The 18,093-nt window shown below is 35.3% G+C and overlaps 1 protein-coding gene and 1 long non-coding RNA gene across 2 annotated transcripts; one reads left to right on the top strand and one right to left on the bottom strand.

Moving 5' to 3' along the window:
- Positions 1-3,862: 3,862 nt before the first annotated feature.
- On the bottom strand, positions 3,863-6,318 carry IPT5 (isopentenyltransferase 5). The gene has a single exon (XM_006850717.4). The coding sequence runs from the start codon at positions 5,626-5,628 to the stop codon at positions 4,630-4,632; it is 999 nt and encodes a 332-aa protein (XP_006850780.1). The 5' UTR covers positions 5,629-6,318; the 3' UTR covers positions 3,863-4,629.
- Positions 6,319-7,991: 1,673 nt separating this feature from the next.
- On the top strand, positions 7,992-9,141 carry LOC148783960 (uncharacterized). The gene is made up of 3 exons (XR_016043524.1): positions 7,992-8,213; positions 8,312-8,441; positions 8,562-9,141. It is a non-coding gene; the product is annotated as an uncharacterized LOC148783960 (long non-coding RNA).
- The last annotated feature ends 8,952 nt before the right edge of the window (positions 9,142-18,093 follow it).

Consider the following 18,093-nt stretch of genomic DNA (forward strand, 5'->3'; position numbering starts at 1 on the left):
AAACTTATTCTGGTGGAAGTCTGAACCATAGATTCATGTGCATCCAGTCAATTGAACTTTGGCCTGGTTTCCCAAACAAAGCTTAGTCTTTGAACCATGGATTCTTGTCCACACAGTCAATTCAACTTTCCCTGCTACCAGGTGGTATCTTTTTTAGAACTGCCATGGCTGGTTCTAAGTCAGTCATACCGGTCCCAAGTTCGGAGAAAGGAGGAGGATTGTGTTTGGTGGACAGCCAGCATAGAACTTTGCTACATCTTATTAAAGAGAAAGTTTAATAGGATGGCTATAGGCTCAATGATGTTTTATGGGATGCAGATGGTGTTTTATAGATTATATTTGATGTTGAAGAACATATTAAAGATAAAATTGTGCGAGTGGGTTATTTTATTTTTTTTGAGAAAATATTTGACAAAATAACATTTTGATTTTTAAAAATAACACATTAAATGCACATGATTGCAAAGTTTTCAAATATAAACTTTATTAATTACAATTTTTTCGGATCAATTTTCACTCTAGAGAATCAGTCCCTGGATTAGCCATCTGGATTGGTCTACCACGGGAACCATTACAAGATCAACGAGCATTTGTTGGCTTCTATTGAAGGGTATCATCCCTAATTTATAAATGGAAAATATTTGATGGTCCCGGGGGTCGCAGGCGTCTATACTCTTAACACAAAAGCACCACATTTGGCTGGCTAAAAGAGAGAGGCCATATATGTACGAGAGAAAGAGAGCCAAACAAAAAAGAGAGAGAGAAACCATTTATGAGAGGGAGAGAGGAACGAGGGGAGATGAACCTACGAGAAAAACATTCTGATAAGTGCTGACAAAGGAGAATGAGAGAGAGAGAGAGAGAGAGAGAGATGGGGATGGGGAAGAGTAAATTAGCCCTCAAAAGCATTTCTGACACAAATAATTGGGTTCATCACAATGCCACCAGCAACAATATGGACAAAATAATACATTACAAATAAAAATATGGACAAAAGAATATTTATATTAACGAAATTTCCTGACACTATTCTTCGATACTCGTAATTAAATACACATGCGTACAAAAATCCCCATCAATACAATTTGGAGCTTTGCTTTACAACCCATTTCATATGCATTTTCCTATAAAATAAAGGGCGCGATTTACAATGAAACTAAAGACACTAGAAAATGAGGTTTCATTTTTGCACTTATCAAGTAACACGAAGCTCCAAAAATGGTTTTCATGGCAGATATTGAATGGTCTAAAATGTATTATAAGATTCATTATTTTAAGGGTTCGATTTTTTTTTTTTCCCAAGTCTATAATTGTTCAGTATCGAGCATCAATATGAGGGTTTCCCAAAAACTACAGCAGAGCCCATTTTGCTAATCTCCTCTGGCTTGAAATTAGGGAAATAAAATTCCACTAGGAGAAGTATTGTGTGCTAGAAGACAATTCATCTTTGATATAAGGTCACAAAATATGGAAAATTTGATCGTTTTGAGATGTATTATGAAGTTTGAGTTTTCTTTTAGTACTTTGAATACATTAAAATAGTATGCCCTCGGAATGTGATTTGTCACATCCTGTTGCCAAAAGACAACTTTATTATTTCTAGCCTCGTATTTCATTTTTATTGAAATTGCTCGATCGTGTTTTGTTTTGGGAATTGATAGAACCATACGGTTCTTGCAGGAATTGTTCGGTTTTCAGATAGAATTGTAAAAAAATCAGCCGGTCCGACTCTACCTTTAATTTTTATTATTTCTAAATTTTTATTTTATTCTTTATATTTTTTAAAATTAATTGATTCACTCGGCCGATCGCCAATCTGGACCGCCAATCCATACTGGATTTTTTTTTTTGTAAGGGCAATCTGGGTAATCGGTCCCAAATTTCAAAACACTTAGTTTGGTGTTTTTAAATTTGTCGGATATTTTTCCACGTCCGAGTCGTCGTGACTCCTATGCTTAATGACAAAGATACATACATAATACCTGCCCAAAAATGGGGGCACTAAACGTGTCATTTACTCGCTCCTTTGACACGCGCCCCAGTTGCTGCGGTCTACGACGGAATTCGCATGCTTCCGAAGAAACGTCGGCGGTCCGTTTGGTTGAAAGGGACAAGTGTACGGTGAACGCTTCACGGGACGTGCCAATAGATGCGATTCCATTTTGGTTACGCACGCCGAGCCTTTCCTATTTGTACGGCCAGGATGATTCAAATGGAATCATCCTCTGTCCCACCTTTCTTTTTCATGGTACATGGTTTTTTTTTTTTTTTTTTTAAGCTTTTGCTTTTTATACCGTTGTTTGTGCTATTCCCACTCAAGATATGAGTGGTGATAAAAAGAAAAAGATGCTAATTAGAATCATCAGTTTTGGATTGGAAATCAATAAGAGCAGTAGGTGAATTTTTCTACTCTATATTAATAAGAGAAATGACCCTCCCCTACATGGTTTTTTATAGAATCGAACCGTTCTATTAGGGAACTCTAGGCTCCACTTTTTATTTTCGTCAGAATTTTTTTAATTTTTTTTTTTTAAATTAGGATAAACAAAGAAAACAGGAAAAAAAAAAAAAAAAAGGGGAAGGGAAAGGAAAGGAAAAAGGCATCCAAGAGTGCTTAATTTTGCTAGACATTCAGCTTCTCCTTGTTGATTTGCGTAAAGATGACCTCTTTGGCTTGTATGATTTCATCGATAATAGGGGTCAATTGTCAAGGTAGGTTAGCACACAATTTGACAACATTTTCATAATCTCCCACTTTAATGATGCGTACCTCTATGAAGCTTTAAAACACCATTCTTAATTGCTTTCAGTTCTGCCTCATTGACCTCACAGAATTGAAAAAAAATAAATACATTTTGTTCTATTTTTTACTGGCCGATTTGGCTTGGCCAGACAAGCTAGCTGGACTCGACAAATTATCAATCTGTAAGATCCAAAGAAAAATAGGGTTTGATTGAAATTCAATCAAAATTAGTATTTCACAAAATTTGACAATTAGGATTTCTTGATATTTGATCGATTGAACCGGCCGAACAAAGATAAACTTTTGTAAATATATTTTATATTTAAAAATTTTATTTTTATTTATTCTTAAAATTTTCTTTTTACATACCAACTAAAATGTAGAATTGCTTAACCAGTAGGAGTATTTGAAACATGACAAAGTTAGAGATGGGAAATTTATCAAACATGAGAGATGCAATCTTTAGCATTTTATGCTTTTATTCACCCACAAAAGTATTTTATACTTTGGAAAAGTATGCCATAAGACTGTTTACTTTTGTTATAAGGCGGTCACAGTTAACCTTAATCATGAGATGCGAATTTGGGTGGCTACATTTATTCCATTGACCAAGCTCAATTTTTTTTAAATTTTTTATGAACTCTATTACACATCCAAGCTCTCAAATTTCAGGATGGTTATAAATAATAGTCTCATCGTGTGCAATCCCTTATGCCCTTGGTACTATTTCAGCTAATCGTGGTAGATTATTTATGGGTATTCTAAAATTAAATCAAACCATATAAGTACATTATTAAATAGTTCATTTCACATGAGTGTTTTGATAATTTTCTCATTAGATATTTGACCCATGAAATAGGGTGTATTTTTTTTTAGGGGTAAAACTGGGTGGAAGATTAACCAAACAGTCAAGCCAAATTAGGATGGATTGGACGGTCAGCATTAAAGAGATCAGTAAACTAGCGCAATTGACCATCAGATAGCTGCCAATTTGCCTTTAATTTAGGTGCAACCACGAGGTCAAACATTTCGTTTCCAAAAGGCAAGCCATCAAACCAACGATCGCGATTTTCGGAAAAATATCAGCCGTCCATTCCCTGCACACAGTACGGACGCCCGTTTTCCAATTTTTTGTCTCATTGAGAATGCATTAATAATACATTAATACCGCATTAAAGAAGATGCACAGTAAATAGCTTTTTGCTATTCTTTTCTATTTTAAATATCACTATGCTGCTACAGGCAAGTAGAGTAGGCATTGTTTAAGTGTAGGACCCAAAAATTTAGATAAGAGAAGAGAAGAGAGGGGAGAGCCCCAATATACGAGAGCGAGAGACCCCAAAAAGTTAGAGAGAGAGAGAGAGAGAGAGAAGAGCCAAGAAACTAGAGAGAGATCCAAAAGTTAGTAGAGAGAGCCCCCAAAAAAAACTAAGAGAGAGAAAACCCAAACAACTGAGAGAGAAGAGTAGAGAGAGAACACCCTCAAAATACTAAAAGAGAGAGAGAGACCCACAGAAAATAAAGAGAGAGAACCCCAAGATACTAGAGAGTAAAGAGTAGAGAGAGAAAACCCAAAATATACTAAAGAGAGAGAGAACCCAAAAAAAAAAAAAGAGGGAGATTTTTACTTTACACAAGGCCGGCATTTCCGAACGGCGCCATAATTCAAAAACTCGCCGGCGGGAAATTGGAAGAATCCGGTGGCATCACACGTGCATACGATCAATTTGCCAGGTTGTTACCCCCACTATCCCAGCAGAGGAGGGCACGCCAAAACTGTTCCTCTCACAGATAACGGCCTCGAAAGAGACCATTTTTTTTTATTTTTAAAATATGACCAGAAAATGAGATCGCACGCGTGAGGACCCCTGCCTGAGCCCCGGTCGTTAAGCGATGCGGCCTGCGGGGGCTCGCTCGAGGGCCGGCATCGGCGCCACGGCGGTGGCTGTGAGGAAGCGGCGCACCACACGGGCGCTCGGCTGCACAACGAGCCTCTCCCACGCCTCGTCGGCGCTGGGCCGGTCTGCGGCGTCGAGCACTGCGGTGGCATCGAGCCGGTGCAGCTCCCACCCCCGGAGGCTCCTCAGCCTCTGAATCTTCTGCAATTGGCAGCAGGCCAGCTTACATGTGTTCGCCTTGATCTCCTCCATCGCTTCCCGTATCAGGGCCGCCCTTTCGTGGAGAGAGAGGGACGCCTGCCTCTCCGATTTGATGAGCCTGTCCATCTCTGGGACGCCAATGGCTTTGCCGAGGCCACGGGAGAAGTCGACCCGGCCACCACTTGTATCGAACAGAGCTCGCACATCGGCCACAAGGCCGGCCTCCACCATGTCCTCCACCCGATCGCTTACAAACTGATGGAGCACCGGAAGGGCGGCGTCAACCCAGAGGAAGCAGCACTCGTATCTCATTTGGCCCGGAGCCGGCCCGGACACCAGAGCGTCTATGTAGGAGTTGGATCCACCTGCGACAATGGGAAGGTGGCCGCGTGACGAGATGGAGAGGACCGCCTGGGAGGCCAAGTCCCGGAAATCGTTGCAGTCGAAGTCTTGGTGGGATTTGGGGTCCAAGGTACCGAGCAGGTGATGGGGGACGCCCCTCCGCTCTTCTACAGGGACTTTGTTGGTGACTATGTCTAGGCCCTGATAGAGCTGCATTTTGTCAGCGTTGATGATCTCTGCTGGGAAGCGGGCGGCGAGGTCGATGGAGAGGCGGCTCTTGCCAGTGCCCGTGGCGCCCATGACCACCACCACCTTGTCCTTGCCGGAGCCGCGCCAGGCGAGGGCGAGGTGCGGTCGCAGGGGGCGCGGTGGGCGAGCGAGGGGCGTGGCCTGCACGCGGTGGCGGCACCCGGAGAGTCTCATCATGGCGGGCTGCCCCGTCATTACGAACCCTTTTTTCACATTCGATTACTCACTCTAGATTGATTGAGCAGATGGGAGAGAAGGATGCTGTCTTGTCCACGTGGGCGCCATGATAGCTTCTATCGGGTTGGGTTCAGATTGTGGGCCGCCGCTTCATTGAACCTTGCCCACTGTAGAGACAGAGGGGAGGGGAGGGGAGGGGAGGGGGCTCTGAGACTTGGTTTAGGGGTTGAAACTCTAAGAGTGAGAGTAGTTGAGAGATTAGGGATTAGCAGTGTGAAAGAGAGAAGAGAAGAGAAGAGAAGAGAAGAGAAGGAAGTGGGTGGCGGGGTAGAGAGTATGTTATGTTTCAACACCAATTTCGAGCGTCGAGATTTAAGAGTTTATAAGTTGAGGAACGAGGCAGGTTTGACTGAAAAACAGAGAGAGGGAAAACTTCTTCTAGAATGGAATTGATTCTGGTCCCTGAGCGCTCTCTCTCTCTCTTTCATCTACCCTGCAATCCCATAATTTTTTAATATATATGTATATATAGAAATGGCCTCTTTTTTACATCCATCTGTATACGATCTCAAAAAGATCATTGTACGACTCCAAAATATCACCATTAAATTTGACATACATTTATAGAAAGTCAAATCTCATATTCATGTGATAACTTTTCTAAAGATTTATGCCAAATTTAATGGTAATCCTCTGGATCCTATTCACATGGATGAGGGAAAGTTTCATAGGATCATTACTTATATATACCTATACGAAAATGAACAGTGATTTCTCCTATCTCATCACCATCCAAATTTCATCACATGATCACAATTGTCCGGTAGTAATTTAGTTTTTTATTTTTATTTTACTAATCAGAATGATCTGAAATTTGGATTTTTAGAAAAAAAATAAAAATTGAAACACTATCGGACAACTGTGACCATACGATAAAGTTTAGATGGTGATGAGGGTAGGCTAAATCATTATTCATTTTAGCCTATAGGCGTTGGGAAGAGTTTTTCTATGTATACGGATATTCTAAACTTCACAACCCTTCAAATTACAAATATTATAAATATATATATATATTATAGGGATATTCTAAACTTCACAACCATTCAAATTACAAAGGTTCAAGATAGAGAGAGTTGTGAAGGGTGGATTTATTAATTTGTTGTTTATTTTTTTAAAAAAATTACTTTTGTGGGGCAAATTTGTAAATATTATTACAAGACAAAAGGTATTTTTGTCATCTCCATAATGGATAAAATTTAATATTTAACTAAATGACAATGACACTCTACAAATAAAATTTTATAACACTAACTTCTAAAATACCATTATACTTTTGTGAAAATTTTAAATTTGTCATTGCTTAATGGTAAAGTTACATATTTAAATAATTTTTTAATAAAAAAATAATGATTATTTTGATAAATACACCCTTAACCAGAAGAGGGCTTCCTATCCCTTTGACATGAGAGGCAGGGTAAGGTGGCTTTACATGAGATGCAAGAGAAACAAGCTTCTTATCCAGCAAGGCAAAGTAGCCTTATATGAGAGGTAAGGCCTCCACTTACTGAGAAAAGAGCTTCATATCCTATTAATACATAGGCAAGGCATTCTTTTAGAGAGAAGAGAGCTTTCTATAAAGAGAAAGTTCCTCGTAGAAGCTGGTTCTTGTAGAGAAGCGGTTTCTACTTATATTTTGGGTAGTTTTTTTTTCAGTTTTTCTTTCTAGACAGTGGATTTCAGTTTGTGGAGGGTTAATGAGGTAAATCTGTGTCTTAAAATATGTAATGTAACTTTAATTAGTATAATGGATTTCAGTTTGTCATGTCTCAAAATATGTGATATAATTTTAATTGGTGTAGTGGATTTCAGTTTGCTATGCATATGGATGCAACTCTTTTGAAGTGAACCACATAAATATTGTTGTGGTATGTGTGTTTTATGCTTTATTTCTCATATTACTGCTCACATATATATATCTATTAGGTATCTAAGATTATGATAAGATTAGTTAGTAATGATCAATAAATGTTGGTGTCTATCCAGAACTGTCAGCCGTATATTTATACTGGTCTTGTATATTCTTTACTAATCAATAAAGAGAGAGTTCTCTGCAGTATTCTGATCTTCTAACATGGTTTTAGAGCCATAGGCTCCTCAACCTCAGATCTGAGCTCGTACATCAAATTTGAGGTTATTGGATCTGAGCTCGAATTCATATTCGTTCTGACTATCTGCCAAACAGCTGCACCCTCTCTGATGTTGTATTTCTCTCTCTAAAGTGATCTCGACACAAAGTCGGATTTTCTTTATTTAGGTGATCCGTATAGATTTTCTTCTCTCTTGATAATTTGCAAAATTGTTTGTGAAGCCACCTGCTGCCCGTGTAACTAAGATTTGTTATGCTTTGCTTGCAAATTTCCTTGATTCAATCACTACAAGTTTGCTTTGCAAATTTGCAAACTTCTCACATTCTAATACTTTGCTTTGGTTTGCAACTTTGTGAAACCGTTGCGAACCCTTTTGCAGGTCTGTAATTCGAATTTGCTTGTTGCAGGAAAATCTGACCCTTGATCTCGACAGTACCATCAAAGGAAAAAAGACAGGTATGTGTCCAGGGCGGTTTCCTTTTAAACCTCCCCTCTGTCTCTCTCTCTCTGGCGGTAAACATTTTGACCCTTCCCACTCTCTTCCCCTTCTCAAGCATGAGAGCCTTTGGATCTCGCAAGGCCCTGAGTAAGATCGGATGCAATAGACTCCAGAAAGAGCATGTGGAATGGCAAAGTCAATCCACCTGCTCGATTCAAGCACAAAGTCACTGATAATCTACAAAGGTGGGTTATTGAAGTTCATGGTGCACCAGGAACTCAATATGCCAATGAAACTTTTGGATTTCAAGTTGATTTTCCTGAGCATTATCTAATGAAGACTTCCCCTTTGCACAAAAACTTCAGCTCTCTCCTTCGTCCATAGTTGAATCAATCAGCATTCGCAATTGAGAGAGATAAACTCATAAACCAAGGAAGCACTGCCAAAGGCCTCCGAGTCGTGTTTCGAACCTCTGCAAAACAACATTTGTCTATGTTCTAGCCTATGTTCTGAACTGTGAGTTGCTGAATCTGTCTCGGACTGCGAGTTGCTGAATCTGTCTCGGACTGCGAGTTGCTGAATCAATCTCGGACTACGAGTTGTTAAATCTGTCTCAGATCCACACTGAGTTCAGTTGGCTCTTCTAAGTGCCATTCTGTTTTCTCAGTCGTTTATTGTTCCTGAGAGATGTTGATCAACCACTGCTTTATGTGCTTGTTGTTCAAGCAATCTGATAATAGAGACCATTGCTTCTATTGGTCATGCCATGCACGTGAAGACTTAAATATTCAACTCGTTCGTTTGTACAACTTATTGTTTAAACTCTAGCTGCTTTGTGTCAAGTATCTTGAGTTTGAAGAGGAGTGTTAGTGTATATATCTCTTAGGTGTCTAGAATTAAGGTAAGATTAGTTGGTAATTATCAATAAATGTTGGTGTCTATCTAGAACTCTCACATATTTTATTTCTAGCTTGTTTCTAACTTGATAAGTACATCTTCATGGTGGGATCCTATTTTTTGGGATTCCGTTTCTGCATTTAATCGTGTTCTGAAATCCTAACGGATAATGAGGACGAATTTCTAAGACCCATGCATGAGGGTGGAGAGAGAGAGAGACAGTGTACAATTAATGAAGAGGGGTCCTCGTATAATTTGATTAGATATTGAGAGTTCAAGAACAAAGTGAGTGTGATATATATATGATCCCATTATTTTTGGTATAGGGAGGTCACAATTACTTAAAACAGTTTGATTGTTTGGGTGTGTCATAAAGTTCGAGAAAATTTCTTTTGAACTTTGAGTTTAGTTAATGAAATAAACACAGCTACCTAATTTCATATCTAATGGTCAAGATTAATTGTGACCACATTGTACAGAAGATAAATGGTCTCATTATATACTTACCCACTAGCTCATATGAACATATGAACTTAACGGCCCACATTCAATCTAAGCCGATCTGACGGTGACGATCTCATTTCGTGTTTGAATTTATTTAAATTTTTACGAATTCAAATAACTTGAAATTTTAGATGTCCATTCTTCTTATCAAGGCGTACTTAATAAAATTATTTTAAAAATAATTTGTAAAAAATAAAATTGACCAACCCATGAAATATTTCAGTAGTATTTTGATCAATTTATTTATTGCAAATTATTTTTGGATATTTTTATTATATTTTCATATTTTCTAAAAATACACGTTTAAAATTTAAAATTATTTGGATTTATAAAAAAAAATTAAAATTAAAATTAAAATACGAAATGAAGTCGTGACTGTCAGATCGTCCCAGATTCAATATGAGCCATTGGGTTCATATAAACACATATGATCATATGAGCTAGTGGGCTGAAATAGGCACAAGCATGTCTATTCTTTCCTCTTTTATCTTAGAGACTGAAATAGGGTGTACCTATTGTTTCCTTTTCATCCCATATATATATATATATATATATATATATATATATATATGAAAAGTCTTCCCGATGCCTATAGGCGAAAATGAACAGTGATTTCACCTACCCTCATCACCATCCAAAGTTCATCGCATGGTCAGGATTGTTCAGTAGTCTTTTATTTTTCAATTTTTTTCTACAAATCAGAATGATCTTAAATTTGGAGCGTGTATACATCTTAGTGAGTCGCGCCCAATAAAAATATAAAAACAATAATTTGTGAAAATATAATTGACCAAAATACCCTCGAAACTTTTGAGGGGTATTTTGTTAAGTCTTTTCATCTAAAATATTTTGTTTTGATATTTTTCGTAGATTAACCTACTTTTTTATGAATATATGTTCCAAATTTCAGGTCATTTTGATTGTAAAAAAAATAAAAATAAAAAATGAAATACTACCGATCGTGACCGTGCAATGAACTTTAACGGTGATGAGGGTAGACGAAATCACTGTTCATTTTCCCCTATAGGCGTTTTGTAGTATTTTCGCCTATAGGCGTTTTATAGTATCTTCTTTTATATATATATGTATGTATCATACAATGACCAAAATATGAGATTTTCTTATCCCTCATAATATGAGATTTTCTTATGTCGATGATTTTTGGATATCACTATATCCAACCATTATCTCCGTTAAATTTCCATGAAAACCTCTCTCTAGCAGTGTTCATGAGGAACCACTAAAACCTCTTTCTCTCTCTATCAATTTTCGATGGGAACCCACTTCAAACGATTTGTGGAAGTGCGTAGGTTCCTTTGGCTCGTGACTGTATTGAATATTGTATTTCCCTTAATTCTATTCTCACTTGTGGGAATAGAATTTTTTTTTTCTCTCTTCTTTTGTAAAATGAGGGAATAAAAGTTATCTCATTCCTGCAAACCTCTTTCCACCCCCATCAATTTCAAGTCATTCTAGAATCCGTCTAATTACAAGAAACCTCATGTTTCCATATTTATAAGTTTTAGGGGAGATTTTTCACACTTTTTGGCTTTTAAGGTTTAGTAGGTCACCAACCCTTACGTACAAGATTCCACCTTGGAGGACACTTGAGGATGGTGTCCTTTCTCATCCAATTCACATTAGAGAGATGCTTGTACATAAGCCTTTAGTTGTCCAACTTTAATTATATTTTGTATTTGTCCATTAGAGAGATGCTTGTACTAAAATATAATAGAATATTTATAAATATGTACAAGCATCTCTATAAATATTCTATTATATTTTGGATTAGTTTTAACTGAATCGAACTCTTAATTGGTTCAATGGCCAATTTGTTACCAATCACATTAACCACAAAGCCTTCATAGAGAGAGGATGGAGAAGTGCTTTTATTGGCAAATTACTAGTTTGTGAGAGAAGGGATTGTAAATTATGAGACTATTTATTATTGGTACAAGTAGTCATTGGATATGAAATTCAATTGATAGAAATATTTCACAATATGATAGAAATTTTATTTTAGACTTTGTGCTCAATCAATGGCACATTCTCTACTACTCGATTTCATATCCGATGGTAATTGATGCTCCTTGTCAAAAATTAACAGTCTCACTCTTATATTTCCAAGAGAGAGACCATGAAATAGAGATTAAGTAGAATTGATCGAGTGGTAAAGTCATGGAAACACTCATTTATTATTATATATTTTGGACTTTAGGTCCGCGGAACAATATGCTACTGCTGAAACTTATATCGGCAAATCACAGTTGGCTTATTATTTTGAAGGATTCAAAAGGTGATACCCCCACCAACATAAGGATGCTTATCTTTGAAAGAGAACCCAATCCCACCACTCTTTCTCTCTCTATGTCTTAAGAACCAATTGTTTTCATGATATGGGGGGCAAAACGAACTTCTTTAACGCTCCAATCCTCTCTTTCTCCCCCTTTTTATTTTTTTACTTTTTATTTTATCAATGGAAGCCAAATTGCATTTTTTTTCTTTTTTTCGAAATTTCTGCTCCTCTTTTCTCTGCAATGGACATAAAATATTGATTTCAAATCACCCAAACTCACATCTTAAATTATGAAGATATATATTTTATGAGCTATTTTTTTTTATTTATTTTTATAAGATCATAATTTTTTATTAATGAAAGAAAAAGATATAACAATTACAATGGCAAAGAATCACGAGCTACAATGTGGGAACCACTCACACCACGTTTAACTAAAAGCTACCTGATTGGCCTCTTTATAAACATGAAAAAAAAATCAACCTACAATTCAATTATTAAATCCATAATCTCAAGCCTGGTCTCTAATTTCTTTTACTCCAATTGATAACATTTAGAAAATTACCTTCTACTACAAACCACAAACCTGGATATCTCTCTCGTACCACCTTTAGGCCAAAAAGCCAAGAGTTACCACAAGGACTGAAAAAGCAACAAAGAGTAGCACTATCTGAGTTTCTATATGAGCTAACATAATTATAAAAAATTATATATTGTTGTGTAAGCCGCTTGAAAAGTATAGGTTTGTTGGGCTCTAAATTTTCCATGCATATAAGTATCATCGGGTCAACTGGAAAAAAAAAGAGTTTATATAAGATTGCAACCTTATGCTATGGAAGTAAGACATCTGAAAAATCTATTAGAAAATTGTATTTTGAAGTTGGAAAGCCTTCCAATTGACCATCTTGACTTCGAAAAGTATGGATAGAAAGAGAAAAAAATGAATTTTAAGTCCTAAAAATAATGCATCTTGTAACAAGTATTTAGATTATCTATTTTTAAGATTTTTGAAACATTAAATTTCATAATTATGGTTGAACATAGATGTTTAAGCTGCTGTAAGGTTTCCAACACCATAACATCTTCCAATAAAATTTAAAAGTATACCTTACTTGTAAAGTATAAGGTAGGCATCCTATACAAACCTCACCCTTAATAAGATCATATAAAAATATTAGAATATTGAATTTTCCATTTTCAAATAATGCACATCACCCATTTGTGGACAATGGATCTAAGCCTTTAAGAATTGAAATTTAATTTTTTTTATTTAATACTATTTATTTTCAAACTAAAAAAGTTGTGCAAAATTTCAGCCTAGAGAATCCCTAGTGACTCATAAATTGGTCCCAAATATTTCTAATTTTCCGTATACAAAAAAAGGTATTTGAGTCATTTTCTTGTTTCATCTCAAATTCAATTTGACCATGTTCTTCCCCATTTGATTCCATCATAAGAATTGGAATAATTTATTGCAAAATGAGGAGGCCCTGCCTATGCATGAATACTAAGGGACAACAAATATTAAATAAATAAAAAATCAATATTTAAAAAAGGACCAAACTTACAAAATTGACTACCATTAAATAAAAAAACCAACCTTAAAATACACTTCCATTAAATAAAAGCTTCAACATCAAATAAAGGTACGAGCCTTATAAAATTCACTTAAAAATGATCCTTTAAGACGGCCTCCCATGCTTTTGCCAGGAGGCCTTTTTATATTGGAGCCATAAAACTTCCATTTCTTAATTCTCCTTCCCTCAATCTATCACCTCTATTTTACAAAGCAGTTACTAGCAATGATTAATTGTCTTAATGATGCCAAATGCTTTCAACAAAAAGAAAACAAAACCTCAAACATGCAAAAAAATAGAGAGAGAGAGACTCCCAAACTCTATACAAGTTGTGGTAAATCAGTAGTTTATTGAAGCACCAGCATGGAACCTAAATATATTAATATTGAACAAACATTCCTAGTAATCTATGTTTAAGTGGAATTATTGTATGTTATTCTAGAATGAAAGGTACATATAGAGGATGGAGAGAGAGAGAGGATGGAGAGAGAGAGAGAGAGAGTGTGGAACACTCATTTATGGGCATCGATTACTTTATGCACCAGTGAGAGTTCATTAGAACTCCTGCAGGAATACACTATATAATAATGTTATCGAGACGGTGTTGGTCTGGTTGGTCTTACCAGTTGGACAAATGACTAATGCCTTAGCCGGTATGACCTAGAACTAGCATGGTGGTTGATTAAAAATAAGTCAGGATCAAAGTTTGGCTTATTTTGGCTAGTTTGCCTGACCAGATTGATTGAACAAGTCTTTTACAATATATTTCATATTTTCATCCATTATTTATACAATTTTTCATTTTCATATTTAAATTAATCCAATTAGTTTGGCAAGTGGTTGGACTAGCTTTGTCTATAAAACCCTTAATCAGTTCACTGGCTGGTCTGATTATAATAACAATGGTTTAAACTTACGCATTTAGCCAAAATAACAACATAAGAAGACCTTTTGAAACAAAATTTTGGAAATATATTTCAGAAGATTTCCTGGACACCATGTACAACTATCCTAAAATTAGGTGGTCTCTATTCATTATTAGGATATTAATTTTTTCAAGGCATGTATAATCTCTGTCCAATATAGGATCTTAATTTTTTCAAGGTATATATAGCATGATATAAATTTTATTATATTTATAAATCTATAAATTGGTCTCTAGGTTAAAGAGTTGGGATCCAAAAAGTCTTCTTTAACGAGAGAGTGAATGAACAATATGCTCCTGCATGAACATATAATCTTCTGGCTTTTGGGAAAGAGGACTTGACTGTTGGTCTAAAGGCAAGTTTGCCTTTATTTCTTAATTGAATGGATTCCATAGTCCACACTTGGAAAAGCATTATGGGTTGGTCCATCCTCCTCCTAATGGAAAGGTATGGGATAATAATGTTTAAAGGCCAACAAAATTTTGATATTTTTGGTAGGTAAGTTGGGATTAGAATACTTACAAGAGGACCTTCCTATCATGGCTTTCAATTTTTAAAATTTTCTAACAGAAATTATCATGGCTTTCAGTTTTATCAATTTTCATACATTAAAGGACAACCCATCATCTTTTTGTGGTCCCCAAAACCTCCCAAATTTATCTCAAATAATATTTTTTCATAATATTGAAATTTGTGAAATTGTGCCAAGAAAAAGGAATTATTTGAAATTCCAAAGGTTTTCCCATTTAGGCTATTTTTTGCCATTGCCCAAATTGACTATATGAGCCCTTGACCGCATATCTTCTATTCACACCCTTTGAGTAAAACACTATCTAGGAGTATATTTAGGAACCCAAATTGTTTGGAAGTAACTTACTTGAACATGGCCACTAACCTATTCCAAGTTGTACATATTGGTCGACATTTCTTATCAGTAATCCGGCAGAGTAAATGTATCAAAAAAAAGAAAGAAAAGAAAACAAAATAAAAAAATTTTAAAAAAATGAGATTGGGCCAGATCAGCCAATTCCCTGATAGAATCAACTAGAACTGTGGCCGGTACCTAACATAAACCATGGGTTCCTCATATATGACAGGAACAAAGACCGGGCCCCACAGATTCTCTATCCATATTGGGCAATTTTAATTCGATCAACATTTTTAAAATGGATTGTATACTATGAGACTGTTCATCTTTGTTACAAGGAGGTCACAATTACTTCTAGTCATTAGATGTCAAATTAGATAGCTTAAGGTAACACGAAATTTAAAAAATATTTTTTTAAACTTTGAGTCTAATTAATGACATAGTTATAACCACTCAAAATCTTATAAAAAAAAATTCAATTTTGGAACTTATGGAGATGATAAAAATACCCTTTGCGTTGTAGTAATATTTACAAATTTGCCTCACAATAGTAATTTTTTTAAAAAAATAGACAACAAAATTAATAAATCCACCTTTCATAACTCTTCATATCATGAACCTTTGTAATTTGAAAGGTTGTGAAGTTTAGAATATCAATATATATATATATATATAGAGAGAGAGAGAGAGAGAGGGTGTGGTTTGTATAGAGCTGAGGAACAATCAAGTTAGAGCCCATTAAGAAAAATGGAAAAGAAAAAAAAGCATCTTATTGGGCTAAAAAAATTGAGTTAATTGAACTAAAAATTAAGCTAAATCCTTCTATGTTAATTGTACTAAAAAAATACTTTCTAAGTTCCATTTTCAAAATTTTCTTTTTTATGATTGTTCATTAGAAAGAAAATAGTGTATATTTCAAAATTGATCAAGCTTTCTATGCTTCCCCTAAAGCAAAAAAGTTCGATCCTCCCCTTTATCCAACCATCCATTTGAATGGAGGGCTAAGATTGTCCCAATCACAATGTCACGTCTCTACACTATTTTATTTTTAATTTTTTTTATAAACTATTTTGACACCAAATTTTGGACGTCTATTCCTCTATTAAACTCACACTAGCGAAAAATATAAAAAAAATATTTTCAATAAAATAAAATAACCAAAATACCCCTAAAAGTTTCAAATGATAGTTTGGTTATTATATTTTATTGAAAAATTATTTTTAATATTTTTTATAGGTGCGCCCCAATGAAAAGATGGCACATACCAAATTTCATATTCATACAAATTGTATAAAAAAAATTAAAAATAAAATACTTTAAGACAGCGGATCTAAGATCAAACGGAGAGTGACTCTTTTGATCAAAATTGGACGGCTGGATGGTAGGGGGAGGATAGAACTTCTATGCTGTAGGGGAAGCATATAAATCTTTCCCTTCAAAATTTGGATCATTATATCATGATACAATTGTTGCATGAAATCATTGCCTATATATATATATATATATATAGTAATGATCATATGAGACCCTCCCACGCCCATATGTGTAGGACCCCAAAAGATCACCATTAAATTTCGCACAGATCTCTAAAAAAGTTAAGTCATGTGATAATGTTTTTAGAGATCTGTGTCAAATTTAATGGTGATCCTTTAGATCCTACATATATGGGTATGGGAGGGTCTCATAAGATCATTACTCATATATATATATGGGGAAATGATCTTGTGAGACCCTCTAAGGATCATCATTAAATTTGGCACAGGTCTGTAAAAAAGTCAAGTCCCACACCCATGTGACAACTTTTCTAGAGATCTGTGCTAAATTTCATAGTGATCCTTTGGGGTCCTACATACATGGGTGTAGGAGGGTCTCATAGATCATTAGTATATATATATATGTGTGTGTGTATGTGTGTGTATGTGTTGGTGTGTGTGTATGTGTGTGTGTGTGTGTGTGTGTGTGAAGAGTTTATATAGAGCCTAAGCTCTAAACAATCAAATTAGAGCCTCCCTAAAAAATTTCACTAAAAGAGGTTGTTTTGATGCCCAAATATCCTCAAATTGATCATCTCGACATCTAGATGCATGGACTTGAGAAAAAAATAGATTTAAAGTTTTGGAAATTGTGCATCTTGTAACAAATTTTTTTACCATCAATTTTTAAATTATTCAAGTGTTCATAGATCTGCTCGATCTATACTATTTTTGAAGCAATAAATTTTATAATTAAAGATAAATATATATTTTAAGGCTAGTCAAAGATTTCTAGTAGTGAAACCGCATTTCTCCACACTATTTGAAGGTGGGCTCCAATTTGAATGTTTAGAGCCTCGGCTCTATATAAACCACACCGTGTGTATATATATATATATATATGGTTTGTCTAGAGTTAACAACCCCTCAAAATACAAAGTTTCAAGTTAGAAAGAGTTGTGATGAGTGTATTTATCAAAATAATGATTATTTTGTTATTAAAAAATTATTCAAATAGGTAACTTTATCATTAAGCAATAGCAAATTTAAACTTTTCACCAAAATACAATGGCATTTTGAAAGTTGGTGTCCTGAAATTTTATTTGTAGAGTGTTTTTGTCATTTAGTTAAAATTTCAATTTTATCCCTAATAGAGATAACAAAAGTACCATTTGTCTTGTAGTAATATTTACAAAATTACCCCATACAAGTAAATTTTTTTAAAAAATAGATTACAAAATTAATAAATCCACCCTTCATAACTCTCTCTATCTTGAACCTTTGTAATTTAAAAGGTCGTGAAGTTTAGATTATCCTTTTATATATATATATATATATATAAAGGTTGTATCATGGT

This window comes from Amborella trichopoda, chromosome 1, assembly GCF_054954075.1.
Source record: "Amborella trichopoda isolate Santa Cruz 75 chromosome 1, AtrichopodaSantaCruz75HAP2 v2.0, whole genome shotgun sequence".
Lineage (NCBI taxonomy): Eukaryota > Viridiplantae > Streptophyta > Magnoliopsida > Amborellales > Amborellaceae > Amborella > Amborella trichopoda.